This window comes from Hippoglossus hippoglossus, chromosome 6 (genome assembly GCF_009819705.1).
Source record: "Hippoglossus hippoglossus isolate fHipHip1 chromosome 6, fHipHip1.pri, whole genome shotgun sequence".
In the NCBI taxonomy this organism is placed as follows: domain Eukaryota; kingdom Metazoa; phylum Chordata; class Actinopteri; order Pleuronectiformes; family Pleuronectidae; genus Hippoglossus; species Hippoglossus hippoglossus.
Genome location: NC_047156.1, coordinates 21003984 through 21019720, shown reverse-complemented (window position 1 = coordinate 21019720; position 15737 = coordinate 21003984). Strand labels below are relative to the sequence as shown.

At 42.6% G+C, this 15737-nt stretch overlaps 1 protein-coding gene across 2 annotated transcripts; it reads left to right on the top strand.

Moving 5' to 3' along the window:
• The first annotated feature begins 671 nt into the window (after positions 1 to 671).
• trex4 (three prime repair exonuclease 4) lies at positions 672 to 13759 on the top strand. 2 transcript variants are annotated; one of them, XM_034589042.1, is made up of 2 exons: positions 672 to 865; positions 12679 to 13759. In XM_034589042.1, exons 1-2 carry the CDS (start codon positions 814 to 816, stop codon positions 13356 to 13358), a joined length of 732 nt encoding a protein of 243 aa, XP_034444933.1. In that variant the 5' UTR covers positions 672 to 813; the 3' UTR covers positions 13359 to 13759. The 2 variants fall into 2 exon arrangements, with proteins under 2 accessions (XP_034444933.1, XP_034444932.1); XM_034589041.1 differs by lacking the exon at positions 672 to 865 and adding an exon at positions 11130 to 11325.
• The last annotated feature ends 1978 nt before the right edge of the window (positions 13760 to 15737 follow it).

The following is a 15737-nucleotide window of genomic DNA, read 5'->3' as shown; positions in this document are numbered from 1 at the left end:
AATAATGACTCGCTCTGTGTTTGTGTCAGCATAATAATTTCAAATACCAAAAAATATTCAGTAGCCTCCTATGCTTCTGATAGTTTTTTAACTTCCATTACTAAGAAGTGAGTCTGAGTCTTTAAATGTAGAATGTAGTTTCCCAGGATGACCTTCAGTGAAGCTCTGTGGAATAAACACAGTGTGCACATCAGTTAGTATCATGCACAGAAGGTAAATATGTTGTCTTTAAGTGAAATGTATACAGATGTTTTGCTGGATTTATACTAATTTGTTTATACTGATATTATCTCAGTGTATTTACAGACAAGTGGCCAATTTTATTGTTATTCTACACTTTATTCACAAAACCAACAACAATAAAATACCTTATAAAACGCCCTTATTAAAATATGTTTTTACATGCAAAGAGTATTAGTAGAAACAAATTAGTGTGAGGAGTATTTTTACAACATTTAATTATGAAAGAAAAGAAAAATTTGTTGAATGCTAAATCAAAATGATGAGATTGAAATGATGAAATGATGAGAAAGTCAGTGACGATTATGAGATAGTTAGTGATAGTTTATGAGAAAGTAAGTCATTGCGGTTCTGCATTGCGTTGCAATGAATCTTTTATTTTGAAAATGTTGGGATTTCCGGTCGGGGCTGTCGCTGGTGTTTAAAACATGGAGGGAGAGTTTTCATGATGAAACACACGTAGCGTCACGTCGCTGTATATAAGCTATACACATTCTGTTTATACAAGCTGTCAGTACCTCTGCCTTATGTATGGACAGCATGTGAGAGTCAAGTGTTATAAAGTGTGTCGTGATGCAGGAGTCACAGACTGTGGTTTTCTTTGACCTGGAGACGACTGGACTGGGTAAGACCACTAACACCAGTAACAGGACTGACTTCAGTTATCATGTTTCCTCACATTCAGTCCCAGCCTCACCACATCCTGACTGGGACTCACGGCTAAGGTTCTAATAATATGACATTATATTTGTTTACATTGTGGAAAATAGTTCCCCATCAGCAGCCCCTGTTATTGGATGGACTAATGACTAATAGTCCGTGATTATGCGCACACAAGTTCTGCTGTCGCCTCCAGAGATAATGTCCAGAGTCAACACAAACATGTGTCGTGTGTGTGTATTGTTAGGATTTTAATAATATAATTAGACACTATAGCCCCGAAAAGGATGGATTTTACGTGCACCATGTTTGTACCTTAACAGAAAGAATTAATGTGTGTGTGTCTGTGAAGATGGCAATGAAACTGAACTCTAACAAATGCAGTTTGCATTTGGGGCAGTTTGGGCTGAATATGTGGGAGAATGTGTGGCCTTCACATAGTGACTTTTAGTAGCCGTTGCTGGCTGGTTTTAATCTTGAAGTTGGTTAGTGTGTGTGCGTGTGAGTGTGTGTGCGTCACATCGCAGTTCAGTCTCGCACCTGTCTGATAATGCCTGTTGTGGAGACTACATCTGTGGCATACAATACACTGTACTTTAACTTGTTCTCATACCTAACTTACTATATTACAGCCTAAACTCCATTAGCTTTATTCAAACATCACACATGCATGAATGCACTGTTTTCATAAGAAACTGTGACCTACCCTTAGAAAGAATTCAAGCAGCTGCCACTAGGTTCTGAAGGACAGATAGGAAAGGCGTTGTTTTGTCTAGAAAATGCGCATGCTTACGCACACAGAACATACAGCCGATAACGCAACGCAAGGTTTCTCACTCCAATGAACAACAACACCATATCTGCAAAAATACTGAAGACCCACAAGGCTTCAGCTGAAGGCCTGTCTGTAAAACATGAAACCAAACACTTTCAGAATGTGAAGATTTTCCCAGCTACTGTCACAGGAGGGGCGAACCTGGGAGCGGCTCCTCATCATTCGCAGACTCCAGGGCCAAGAGGATGGGACCACGCCTGCGCACCAGCAAGGGAGAGCCAAGGTCTGAACCATGGTGACTCCCCCTCGTTATTGACCAATGAAGTTATACCTACTATTATAAGTACTGTACCCGTCGTCCGTTCGGGGCGTCTCTTGACTACCCCGTGCTACTAGAAAGCCGAGGCTGTGTATTGAGTGCCCATAGCTATGTGCACATAGCTATGCTGTACCTTTTCATTGCTTCTGAATAAATACTTGTTGAACCAAACCGAGACCGGCTCTTCTCATATCTCGGGATAAAAGAACACGACAGTATGTTCACATGTTGGACCCAAATTGTGGAAATCGAGGGCTAAAGATTTTAAAGGGGCCTTTTTTAATTGTCTCCACTGAGCAAATAATAACAGGAAGGTCATACCAGAGCTACTTTTTGACCTCCCACCACCCGGTCAGACAACACTGCCAGAGGCTTTAGTTATTTCTGTGTCACTTCTACCTCTTCCTTGAACTGCAGGTGTTAGGGAAAAAAGGTCTTAGATATTTGAAAAAGTCTTCACCAATTCCCTGCGAGAGGTCCTGGTCTCCTTCATAGCTTTCCTTCGAATGCTCGGACGCCCACTTGTCATCGGCCACAACATTCGTCGCTTCGACTGCCGTCTGCTGTCTCGAGCTCTTGACGAACTGGACCTCAGAGCAGGATTTAACTCATCGATCTCGGGCTGCGTCGACACTCTTCCACTGGCCCGTGAGATGCTGAGGGACCGCTGCCTCAAGAGTTTTCGACAGGAGATTCTGGTGAAGGAGCTGCTGGGTGTGACCTACAAGGCCCATGATGCTTTGGAGGATGTGCGGGCATTGCAGGCTCTCTACAGTGTGCTTCAGCCCACACCAGAGTTAGTTTGTAGGCATATGTTTACTCTGGACACCATGGAACGCAAAGCAGGTGTGAAAGCTGCCAAAGCTAAAGTGTCCTGTCAGATGTCAGGACAGCTCCCCCTGTGGGAGCACTTAAGACAGGCGGTGAAGGTCACAGAGAGCAAAGCAGAGGACAATAATGAAGAAGTTAATGGATTATAAGATATTTTACATCAATAACTTTTGAAAAACAGAATAGGCCATACGCCAGAAGACTGGCAGCTCCTACCAGAGCGTACAGTTTACATTGTGTCCCACAGTCGAACTAATAAAACTCACCGCATCATAACAAGAGGCTCATTTTTCCTCCACAGGTTGATGGTGGAACATGAATGGTCAGTAATGCTATTATCAAACATGCTCATCTTCTTTATTGTGGCAACAAGGAAAACAAGGAAAAGTCCAGCAACGGTTTGTCAAAGGTGATGGAAGAGTACGAACACAACACATCACACAGTACTTCTCCTTTCAACACTTGCAACTGGGCCTCATAGAACCTTTAGTTCAATCAGACCTTTTTTATTAGAGTTTATCTTTAAAATCAGATGAACATCCTATGTAATAATTCCAAAAACATTCACTTGAATTTATTGTGGAAATAGCAACCACTGGTGGTAATTTGCTTAACATCCTGTATATGATTTCATTCGTGAAAAAAAACTGTACTTGATGAATAATTTTATCGGAGTTAAATGAATTTGCTAATAAATGTATATATCCCAAATTGTATAGTTTTCTTATGAGTACTTGATTTAAAATAAATTGGATATTTAAAGAAGAGGAACTCCAAAGAATTTGGTCAGGACTTTCTGCAGAGTTTGCCTTTCACTCAATTTCATGTTGTCACCTGCAGACAAATGTCATTTACCTCTAAGATCCAGATGAGAGCAGAAGCTTCTTGAGAGAACGAATCCTCGACAACCACCAACCGACAAGAAGACAACAAACAACTGAGCCGACGAGAGAAAACTTTGCAAAACTGTTTGAACTAGAGTTTCTTCAGAGCTTCAGACTGAAACACAAAGATGGTCTCTTACAAAAGGAGACCAAGAAACGGCGTGGTCGCTGCAGAGCCTACATCGACTGCCTGGTCGAGCTCACTGAGTGTCAGGCCAAGTGTAAGAGTCTCAACGCAATCTGCACCAGGATCCACCTCAGCACTCGTCTGGTTTAGGTGCAGTATGTCAAGATCAAAGTCAAGATGAAAGTCAACTGAACAAAGTACAACACCAGTGAGTACTTTACTCACTCTGGGAAGAAGGAAAACAGCTCCAATGCTAACATTGCAACAGGATCAGCCAACACGCAGCGGGGACGCAACCTCAAAGGTAAGATCTAAGCAGAAGTCACTTTTTTGGTGAAGCCACCATAGATTATATTATTAATGCACCAGCAACAGCCAGTGCCTGAGGCATTATGTTTTCGGGTTGTCTGTCCGTCCGCAATATCTAATGAATGCCTATAGGGAATTTCTTCAAATTTGGTGGAAATATTCACTTGAACTTGAGGATGAACTTATTCGGGCCCGAGCACCGATGGTGGGAGGCCCTATTGAATTTCGAAGGATTTTTTTATTATTATTTCCCTTTTGGGGGGCTTTTTCAGGGCCGAGACATGCTAAAAAAATAATGAAACTTTGCAGGAAATTCAAGAACCACGGATATTTTTGTATTCTGGAGTAATTTGAAATGGGCGTGGCAAAATAACTGACTAGCTACTGGCAACAGGAAGTAAGCTTTGTTTTACAACTATCATTCAATATACATAAAATTGTCATCGTGTGATCTGAAATTAATAGCGTGGACTGTATTGCACAATTAGTAGGCAAGGATCAACGTCGCGTGACGGACGCAGGAAGTGAAGCATTTATCCTTGCCGCAGTGCGCAAAACGCATGCAACGCGGAGCCGTGTGCCCGCTCGCAGATCGCTCTCTCCACCGACCGCGACAGGTCCCGAGTTGCGCGTGCTCGGGCCCGTTCAGTGCTACAACGTAGTCTGTCGTGTGCTTTTATCCCGAGATATGAGAAGAGCCGGTCTCGGTTTGGTTCAACAAGTATTTATTCAGAAGCAATGAAAAGGTACAGCATAGCTATGTGCACATAGCTATGGGCACTCAATACACAGCCTCGGCTTTCTAGTAGCACGTGGTAGTCAAGAGTCGCCCCGAACGGACGACGGGTACAGTACTTATAATAGTAGGTATAACTTCATTGGTCAATAACGAGGGGGAGTCACCATGGTTCAGACCTTGGCTCTAGGAAGCACAACAACGAGAAACAGAAAGTAAATCTCGACGAGTTGTGTTTCATGCTGTACTTTTCTTAAAATAAAAAAACAAAACAGATCAGAGATCAGGAAGTGTGTGTGTTGTTGTGATGGACACATGTTTGAGTAGAGTAGAGAAGCTGCTGTTAAAACAAACCCACATTTCTTCATGAGTACTGGCAGAGAGGTCTGTGGATGGAAAGCTACTGTTGGTCCAGTGTGTGGAGTTGTTGCAGGGAGTTGGTGGGCGTGTCCGCCTCACTCTTTGTTGTTGTGGTTGTTGTGTATGTGAAAGTTCAGTGTTCAGGCTCCACGTCAAAACACTCTGTTTGTATCTGCACTCTGAAATCAAGGTTCAGGAATTTAAAGGAAATAGCTACGACCACTGGGCAGAGGGTGTGCTTGCCACACGCACACACACACACACACACACACACACACACACACACAACTTCATGCTATGAGATGTGAAAAGAGCTCATGGGACCAAAGCTCGGTTCTAATGAAGCAGACCCCCCACCCTGTGCTCCCCCTTCTCCCCCCTCTTTCCTGCATGGTCCTCCTCACACACTGGCTGCTTTCACACCAAGAGGACAACCTCTGCGACTCATCTTCTTATTTTTTATTATTTTTTAACAGTTGTGACAGAAAATGGTTACAGAAAACATTTCATGCAGACTTTTTTTTTTGTTTGGATGTGGTAAACTGAAGCTCCCAGAGTGAATCCACACCCCTTCAGTAGAAGACACGTATATGCACGTCCTCATTTAAAGCAATAGCATTTCTACCGTTTAAAGAATCTGCTCAAAGAGGAGAAGAATCTGGACATTCTGCCGGGTTTTTTGGACATGTGGCTTTCCATAGAGGCGGCGATTCTTTTCTCGACCTCTGGTTCTTTTCGATAAATGGTAAGCAGCAGCATTTCTGGACAGTCCCACATCTTACACAGGTCCTTGAACACGGCCTTGTGGAGGACATTGATTATATCTGGGGACATGTCTAAGTCAATGTCTTGGACTTCGGCCCATGTTTTTTCAAACAGGTATTGAGTGAGGTGTATTGATTCGTCACACAAGTTCACTTTGGACTTTGCATACACTCGAGTGACGAACTGGTCAATGACGAGATTGACATACATCTTTTTGCGGGGCTCTGCCCGTTCCGTTGCACTGTTAATCTCTGAGACCGGAGATCCTACGATGGGCTCAATCTCCATTAAAGCGGAGGTCACCCTCTTGGTGTAGTCACCGGCCTCTTTTGAGAACCACCAGTTCATCAATGGCAGGAAATTGATCACTCTCTCCTTTATGTCCGCGTACATCTTTCTGTGGGACTTAGGAACAGACACTTTCGTCACTTCAGCTGGACTCGCCACTAAAATGTCAGTTGTGATGTACGTATAGAGGACATCGGTAAGGACGGGGGCGTTTGCAGGTGAAACTCTGTCCTCGGTCTCTGTCAGAAGCAGAGACTCCACACTATCCATCAGAGACTTGACTGACTCACTGCTCGGGACTTGGGTCTCCTTACTGAACTTCTTCCTGACTTGTGTCCCCATCTTGAGCATCGATGCTGTCGCCAAAAACTTTGCAAAAAGCTTCTTGATCTTCTTCCCCACTCCTTTCCAAAACTTCTTGTGGCTCTTTGAGGATTTGGAGCCTCTACTCAAATCAGATGATCTGACGCTCTCCTCTTCACTAATTATCTGATAGATTTCATCTGCAGCAGCTTTAAACTCCAGAGAAGATTCAGATATCAGCCCACTCAGGTCAGATTCTGACATTTCGTCCACAAGGGGCTTGATGATGTCGCTCACCTCCTTCCCGATGATTTCCTGGATGGCCTCACTTGTCCTATAGTCACTGCTGCGGACTGATGATTCTGAGGATGTTCGTCTGTCAGAGCGAGAACTGCGTGATGAAGAGTCAGTGCGTGAAGAGGTTGGTTTCCCCCTAGGGAACTCGTTTATCAGCTCAAATGTCTTTTGACTGCGTAGTTTCGGCTTGAACGAGCCCTCGATGTCGCCGGCAGATTTCTTCAACACTTTGCAAACACAATTGACCATTTTCTCAAGTTTGTTGGGTGTGGTCTGGTGACACTGTGGCAGTCTGGTGGAGCATCCGCTGGTGGAGCACTCAGACCGGCTGGAATTGACCCTCTCTGTCATCTCCTCTGCAACCAACTCAGTGAGTTGATCCAAACTCACAGACTTTTTTAAGCTGCCCGGTGCTAAACTCTGACGGAGAGCGTCTCCCAGACTGGACTGGATACTCTCCGCAGTAAAGGGAAAGTCGTTGTGTCCATGTGCTGTGATCAGGTCTGAGGACACAGACAAAGTCATGTTCAGAAGAAGTTCTGCCAACAGAAACCTTGTGACGTTGTCTGGTGTTTCTGATTTTAACAGTTCCCACTGCTCCGCAGTCAACTTGGTATAAAGATCCTCAATCTGCATGCGAATAGTTTCAACTGTCATGCTGGGAAGCTCCAATGCATTAGATGTATCCATGGTGAATGTCTGTATTGCAGTCTCCTCCATATCTGGGTTTAGGTCTATTTGATCCGTTTCTTTCCACTTAGCGCTGCTGACCAAGGTAGTACAAAACGCCCTTGATACGGAACATGAATGGTATCTTCTTCCAACCATAAGTCATATAGACACATCAAAGACATGATAAAGAACCAAAGACAATTTTAAAGATCTCAAGTAATGTTGAAGATCATAGCCACAAAAAGATTGTGACTCTAATAGAAAGCCTGGCCTCTTGTTCAAAGACATTGTTATTTTAAGGGAGTTTTCAGTCATGAATTGCGGAGGATGTTCGAGCCTCTTCTTCTTCTCTGTTTGGTTTATTGGCGGGTAGCAACCAACGTCAAGGTGCATTACCGCCTTCCACTGTGTGTTGAACCCCCCCGCACGAAATATTTTATAGAAGAGTCAGTGGAGCATGTAATGCTTCACTTTAATAAGTGTGTTCAAGAACGAGAAAAGCTCAAGAGGAAAAGTGCAAAGCAGAGAGGAAGAACTAAGCTTGGAAATAGTAGTTACCTTTGGAATAGGGAGTATGTTCCATTAGCTGAGGGAGACAGGATTGGACAAACTGATTTAATATGAGCTAGATAACTCTGATATACACTCCAACACAGGAGGTTGTCACCCGCCACTCAACTGAACGAAGGAGAAGCTATCAAATATCAAGGGTAATAAGAGATACGCTACCGAATGGGGAAGAAGAGGAAGTAGGATATTGACACACACAGTAGAGGGCGGTAATGCACCTTGACGTTGGTTGTCACCTGCCAATAAACCGAATAAAGAAGGAGAAGAAGACTTGGGACTGGACTTTCTCTGGCGATCGTCTTTCACACGTGAAGAACGCAGCAGGAGGTCCTGGGCTCAAACTCTTAAATTCAAGGAAGCACAACAACGAGAAACAGAAAGTAAATCTCAACGAGTTGTGTTTCATGCTGTACTTTTCTTAAAATAAAAAAACAAAACAGATCAGAGATCAGGAAGTGTGTGTGTTGTTGTGATGGACACATGTTTGAGTAGAGTAGAGAAGCTGCTGTTAAAACAAACCCACATTTCTTCATGAGTACTGGCAGAGAGTTTCTGTGGATGGAAAGCTACTGTTGGTCCAGTGTGTGGAGTTGTTGCAGGGAGTTGGTGGGCGTGTCCGCCTCACTCTTTGTTGTTGTGGTTGTTGTGTATGTGAAAGTTCAGTGTTCAGGCTCCACGTCAAAACACTCTCAGTTTGTATCTGCACTCTGAAATCAAGGTTCAGGAATTTAAAGGAAATAGCTACGACCACTGGGCAGAGGGTGTGCTTGCCACATGCACTCACACACACACACACACACACACACACACACACACACACACACACACACACACACACACACACACACACACACACATAATTTTACGATTAATATTTCATTCGTAAATATTTTATACTTTCTTTATTACCCATTTAAAATCTTTCAATTAATTACTTTAAAATCTAGTGTATTTATTTATAGATCAACATATAATTTGATAACAAATGCATTCATGCTTATTTTTGTAGTTCAATTAATCAATAATTATTGAAATACTTTATTAGTATTTCTGTAATACTTGTATCACACATTTGAGAAGAACTCTAAATGCAGCCACAACGAGCAGAAAAAAAATAAATATTTGAATTTATATCAGCGAGGACACCACACGGGTTAATGGCTTCACCGTTAGCAATGGGGGCCTGTTTCTCCGTGGGAATCTTCTGTACACCACCCCTGTCTACGAGGCTCTCACCTCTTTTATAGCCTTCCTTCAATCCTTTCACCATCCTGTACTGCTGGCGGCCCACAATGCGAATGGCTTTGATGCCCCTATTCTCACCAGAGTGCTGCTGCAGAACCACCTCCTGCAGGAGTTCCAGCAGGTGGTGTCTGGGTATTTGGACACCTTACTGCTGAGCAAGTGGCTCTATCCTAATCTGCCCAGACACTCCCAGCAGTTTATGGTCAGTCACTTCCTTGGACGGTCCTACGACGCTCATAATGCTCTGGAGGATGCCAGGATGCTACAGGAGCTGTACAAGATATGGAATCCTGATCAAAAGAGCTTCTTTTTTACTGAATCCCTAATGTTATAAAAAACACACCCCGAAAAACATCTGATTGATAGAAAATGACAGGCAAGTAAGATTTCTGTCATGGCAGACAAATAATGCATATTACATCTCTAAATCAAAGGTACTTTGTGTGTGTTGTTTCTTCTTTTAGTTTTGTACTAAATGATACTAAGTATCATGTTTTATACTCTCAGGTGTGGAGCCTATTCCAGGATTGTGTTCCTACAAGAGTCATTAAACCATTTCTGTTAAACCTTCCTTGTCATGTTTGTATTTTTTGAATTTCAACAATCATACATGGGGGTTAACTCCACAGTCGCCTCCATAGAACATGCTGTGTTTTGTTTAAGGACCCTGATGGTCACATTTTTCCCTGACTGCCATTATTTCTATTAACTGCTGACCAGTTGTGTTCATGACATTGATCCATAAAAAATCTCCAAGTCTTTTTTCCAAGGGAAATTGCAATGCATTCTGTGAAATGTAGGAAACCTCTGTCAGGAATGAGCAGAGACAATTTCATCTCGTACTGCAGGTTGTGTAACTGTAGGTTTTTATGCTGATTTGTGTAATAATGACTCGCTCTGTGTTTGTGTCAGAATAATAATTTCAAATACCCAAAAATATTCAGTAGCCTCCTATGCTTCTGATAGGTTTTTACAGCCATTACTAAGAAGTGAGTCTGAGTCTTTAAATGTAGAATGTAGTTTCCCAGGATGACCTTCAGTGAAGCTCTGTGGAATAAACACAGTGTGCACATCAGTTAGTATCATGCACAGCAGGTAAATATGTTGTCTTTAAGTGAAATGTATACAGATGTTTTGCTGGATTTATACAATTTTTTTTATATTGATATTATCTCAGTGTATTTACAGACAAGTGGTCAATTTTATTCTTATTCTACACTTTATGCTCAGTTTGAATATGTCTGCGTACTGCAGGGGTTTAAATAACAACATATGAGATTTACCCATGCCCTTTGTGTGTGTGTGTGTGTGTGTGTGTGTGTGTGTGTGTGTGTGTGTGTGTGTGTGTGTGTGTGTGTGTGTGTGTGTGTGTGTGTGTGCGCGCGTGAGTACGTAAATGCATATATAATAAGATTTAGCTCCAATAATGATTGATACATCAACATACATCTTATTGACTTATTTCACCATTTAAGCAATAACTTAAATTAAAATTTCAACTGGTTTATTTTGTCAGTATTGCTCATTTCTTCCAATGAATGGTGAATGCTAAATTAAAATTATGAGATTGAAATTATGAAATGATGAGAAAGTAATTGATGATAATGAGCAAATAAGTGATGATTATGAGAAAGTCAGTGATGCTTATGAGATAGTAAGTCATTGCGGTTCTGCATTGCGTTGCAATGAATCTTTTATTTTGAAAATGTTGGGATTTCCGGTCGAGGCCGTCGCTGGTGTTTAAAACATGGAGGGAGAGTTTTCATGATGAAACACACGTAGCGTCACGTCGCTGTATATAAGCTATACACATTCTGTTTATACAAGCTGTCAGTACCTCTGCCTTATGTATGGACAGCATGTGAGAGGCAGGTGTTATAAAGTGTGTCGTGATGCAGGAGTCACAGTCTGTGGTTTTCTTTGACCTGGAGACGACTGGACTGGGTAAGACCACTAACACCAGTAACAGGACTGACTTCAGTTATCATGTTTCCTCACATTCTGACACATTCTACTCACGGCTAATGTTCTAATAATATGACATTATATTTGTTTACATTGTGGAAAATAGTTCCCCATCAGCAGCCCCTGTTATTGGATGGACTAATGACTAATAGTTCGTGATTATGCGCACACAAGTTCTGCTGTCGCCTCCAGAGATAATGTCCAGAGTCAACACAAACGTGTCATGTGTGTGTATGTTCACATGTTGGACCCAAATTGTGGAAATCGAGGGCTAAAGATTTTAAAGGGGCCTTTTTTAATTGTCGCCACTTAGCAAATAATAACAGGAAGGTCATACCAGAGCTACTTTTTTACCTCCCACCACCCGGTCAGACAACACTGCCAGAGGCTTTAGTTCTTTCTGTGTCACTTCTACCTCTTCCTTGAACTGCAGGTGTTAGGGAAAAAAAGGTCTTACATATTTGAAAAAATCTTTAATTCACTTCAGAAATGTCTTATTAGTTGTGAAATGTTTGTGTGTCAGATTGTGGGCTATGGGTCTGTGTGTTGCTGTCACACTGTGAATCCAGAATTTGTTAATTCAATCATTAGGAACAAGTAACAATGCCCAACAGTCCCCTTATGAAACCACAATCAAAATCACAGGATCCAGATTTGTATTAATCTCATAAATATCAGTTCCCTAAATGTGCCAGATTTTCTTTTTTAATTAATATTCATTAATTATTCCCTGAGAAACCAATGAAAATGATAAATAAACACTGTACCTCAAACTGGACCTGCCACTGATCCAGATCTGCACCAAAAGTTAATGGATTCTTCCTTAGGTCATGCCTCACCCCTCCAATTTTTCATGGAAATCAGTTCAGTAGTTTTTGCATAAGCCTGCTAACTAAGAAAGAAGGACTAAAATAGCTAAATTCTGGTATTTTTGCTCAATTAAGGGCGTAGAGGATTCATCAGTTCTCATAACTGTCATTAGTAGTGGGCGAAGAAGACAATAAAACCATGACAATACTGTGAGACTTTAAACACTTGGCTGCCATTGTATTTATACTTTACATTTCTCAGTCTGGTACATCTCTGTAGGCAGGGGTTCAAACCAACGAGCAGGTCAGTTAATGTCATGTTGCATTTTTGTGTCATTTTGTCTTAAATGTGATAAAGTTGTTTTTTCAGGTGTATTTCACTGAATTAGCCTAAACAGACATTCTAGATTTTTCCAGGTAATTTACTATTCCAGCGTGACATAGTATGTGTGAAAGTGTGATGTTGCACTTATCTTCCATGCCCCATTAATAACTCCTCTGAAGCTTGGTTTTATGTCACCAGGTCAGAGTTGTGACATCGTCCAGTTGGCGGCAGTGAGTGGAGGACACTTGCTCAACCTTTACGTCCTCCCACGCTGTCGGATGGAGCCGGGAGCAGCCAGAGTCACTGGCTTCAGGGTTCGCAGACAGAGGCTGTACCTCCATCGCCAGCTTGTCCTCACCAATTCCCTGCGAGAGGTCCTGGTCTCCTTTATAGCTTTCCTTCGAATGCTCGGACGCCCGCTTGTCATCGGCCACAACATTCGTCGCTTCGACTGCCGTCTGCTGTCTCGAGCTCTTGACGAACTGGACCTCAGAGCAGGATTTAACTCATCGATCTCGGGCTGCGTCGACACTCTTCCATTGGCCCGTGAGATGCTGAGGGACCGCTGCCTCAAGAGTTTTCGACAGGAGATTCTGGTGAAGGAGCTGCTGGGTGTGACCTACAAGGCCCATGATGCTTTGGAGGATGTGCGGGCATTGCAGGCTCTCTACAGTGTGCTTCAGCCCACACCAGAGTTAGTTTGTAGGCATATGTTTACTCTGGACACCATGGAACGCAAAGCAGGTGTGAAAGCTGCCAAAGCTAAAGTGTCCTGTCAGATGCCAGGACAGCGCCCCCTGTGGGAGCACTTAAGACAGGCGGTGAAGATCACAGAGAGCAAAGCAGAGGACAATAATGAAGAAGTTAATGGATTATAAGATATTTTACATCAATAACTTTTGAAAAACAGAATAGGCCATACGCCAGAAGACTGGCAGCTCCTACCAGAGCGTACAGTTTACATTGTGTCCCACAGTAGAACTAATAAAACTCACCGCATCATAACAAGAGGCTCATTTTTCCTCCACAGGTTGATGGTGGAACATGAATGGTCAGTAATGCTATCATCAAACATGCTCATCTTCTTTATTGTGGCAACAAGGAAAACAAGGAAAAATCCAGCAACAGTTTGTCAAAGGTGATGGAAGAGTACGAACACAACACATCACACAGTACTTCTCCTTTCAACACTTGCAACTGGGCCTCATAGAACCTTTAGTTCAATCAGACCTTTTTTATTAGAGTTTATCTTTAAAATCAGATGAACATCCTATGTAATAATTCCCAAAATATTCACTTGAATTTATTGTGGAAATAGCAACCACTGGTGGTAATTTGCTTAACATCCTGTATATGATTTCATTCGTGAAAAAAAACTGTACTTGATGAATAATTTTATCTGAGGTAAATGAATTTGCTAATAAATGTATATATCCCAAATTGTATAGTTTTCTTATGAGTACTTGATTTAAAAGAAATTGGATATTTAAAGAAGAGGAACTCCAAAGAATTTGGTCAGGACTTTCTGCAGAGTTTGCCTTTCACTCAATTTCATGTTGTCACCTGCAGACAAACGTCATTTACCTCTAAGATGCAGACGAGAGTAGAAGCTTCTTGAGAGAACGAATCCTCGACAACCACCAACCGACAACAAGACAACAAACAACTGAGCCGACGAGAGAAAACTGCAAAACTGTTTGAACTAGATTTTCTTCAGAGCTTCAGACTGAAAGACAAAGATGGTCTCTTACAAAAGGAGACCAAGAAACGGTGTGTTCGCTGCCAAGCCTACATCTGCCTGGTCGAGCTCACTGAGTGTCAGGTCAAGTGTAAGAGTCTCAACGCAATCTGCACCAGGAGCCACCTCAGCCTGAGACAAGCTGGAGCAGAGAGGTGGAGGTGGAGAAGGAGTCCCAGGCTCTGAAGGAGCAGGTCAACCTGCTGAAGGTCGGACAGAGGAGGCTGGAGGATGAGCTCACAAACAAGAATCAGCTCAGCATGAGTGAAACTAAGAAAAGGAGAACTCGTACCAACGCCTACATCGACTGCCTGGCCGCCAAAGAAAAGGAGCTGAAAAAGAGTCGGGCAGAGACGCTGGAGGTGAAGCTGCAGCAGGAGACGACTCCAACTGAGGGACTGAGCTGCAGAAAGGTGGAGGCCGTCAACAAAGAAAACAGGTAAAAGAACAAGTTCACCAACTGAAAAGTGAACGGACGAAGCTGGAGGAGGTAGTGAGACATAAGGACGAGCTGATAAAGACTGAAACAAAGAAGAGACAAGCTTCCACCAAATCATACCTGGCCTTCTTTGAAAAGCTGAGTGAGACAGAGAACAAGCTGGAAAGTGTTGAGATGATGTGGAGGAGAGAGGCGCAGCAGCGGGCGACAGTGAAGGTTTAGAACGAAGACAAACTCCTGAACCAGCAGACAAATCATTGCACAGAAGAGAGGGATGAGTAGATAGTTTGTCCTGAAACCTCTCAACCGTTTCCCCTCACCCATATACCTCACCCACTCCTCCCCTCCTTGCCCCTTCCTCCCACTCCCACCTCTCCCTCACCCTCTTCCTCCTCCTCAAAACAAACCCCTCACCTTGTTCCCCCTTTGGACACATGTAAATATCATAAATATTTTAATGAGGTAAATATTATAAATATGGTAAATCTTGTAAATAAATATAACAAGTAAAGTAACATCTTTAAGTTTGTGCTGAACTGAGTCCAGCATCACACAGATGGACCGACGGAACCAAACCACCCCAGTACAAACACAAGCGTATAATAATAATAATTCTGTTAAATTCTATAGATTAGGGAGATCACAGCTGTCTCTGAATTTAATAATCCTGCAGTTTTGGATGATTAAAACCTGAACATGAGATACAAGTCCCCTCACATTCTGACAGTGTGTCAGACCACCTTTGAATTGGATCTTTTTTTATTTCAGGCTGTTCTTACTATTGTCCTCACTCTCACTCACTGTATTATCCACAGCAGCAGCAGGGTATCAGTGTATTTTCCTTATTAGTGACATCACTGCTGTCCCATAAAATCGCTCTTCACCTCCACCTCACCAACAAACACCTCGATGTCAGTGTCAGAAAGTTTTGCTTCCTCTTCTTATCGCTTGATGCCGTGACTCTGTCATGACTCACCGTGGAAACCCATTGGTCAGCAGGATAATTTAATATTCATGAGGTGCTTTGCATTGACCATTTATGGTTGAAAGTGGGCGTGTAGAGGGCAGAGTATGAGGCAG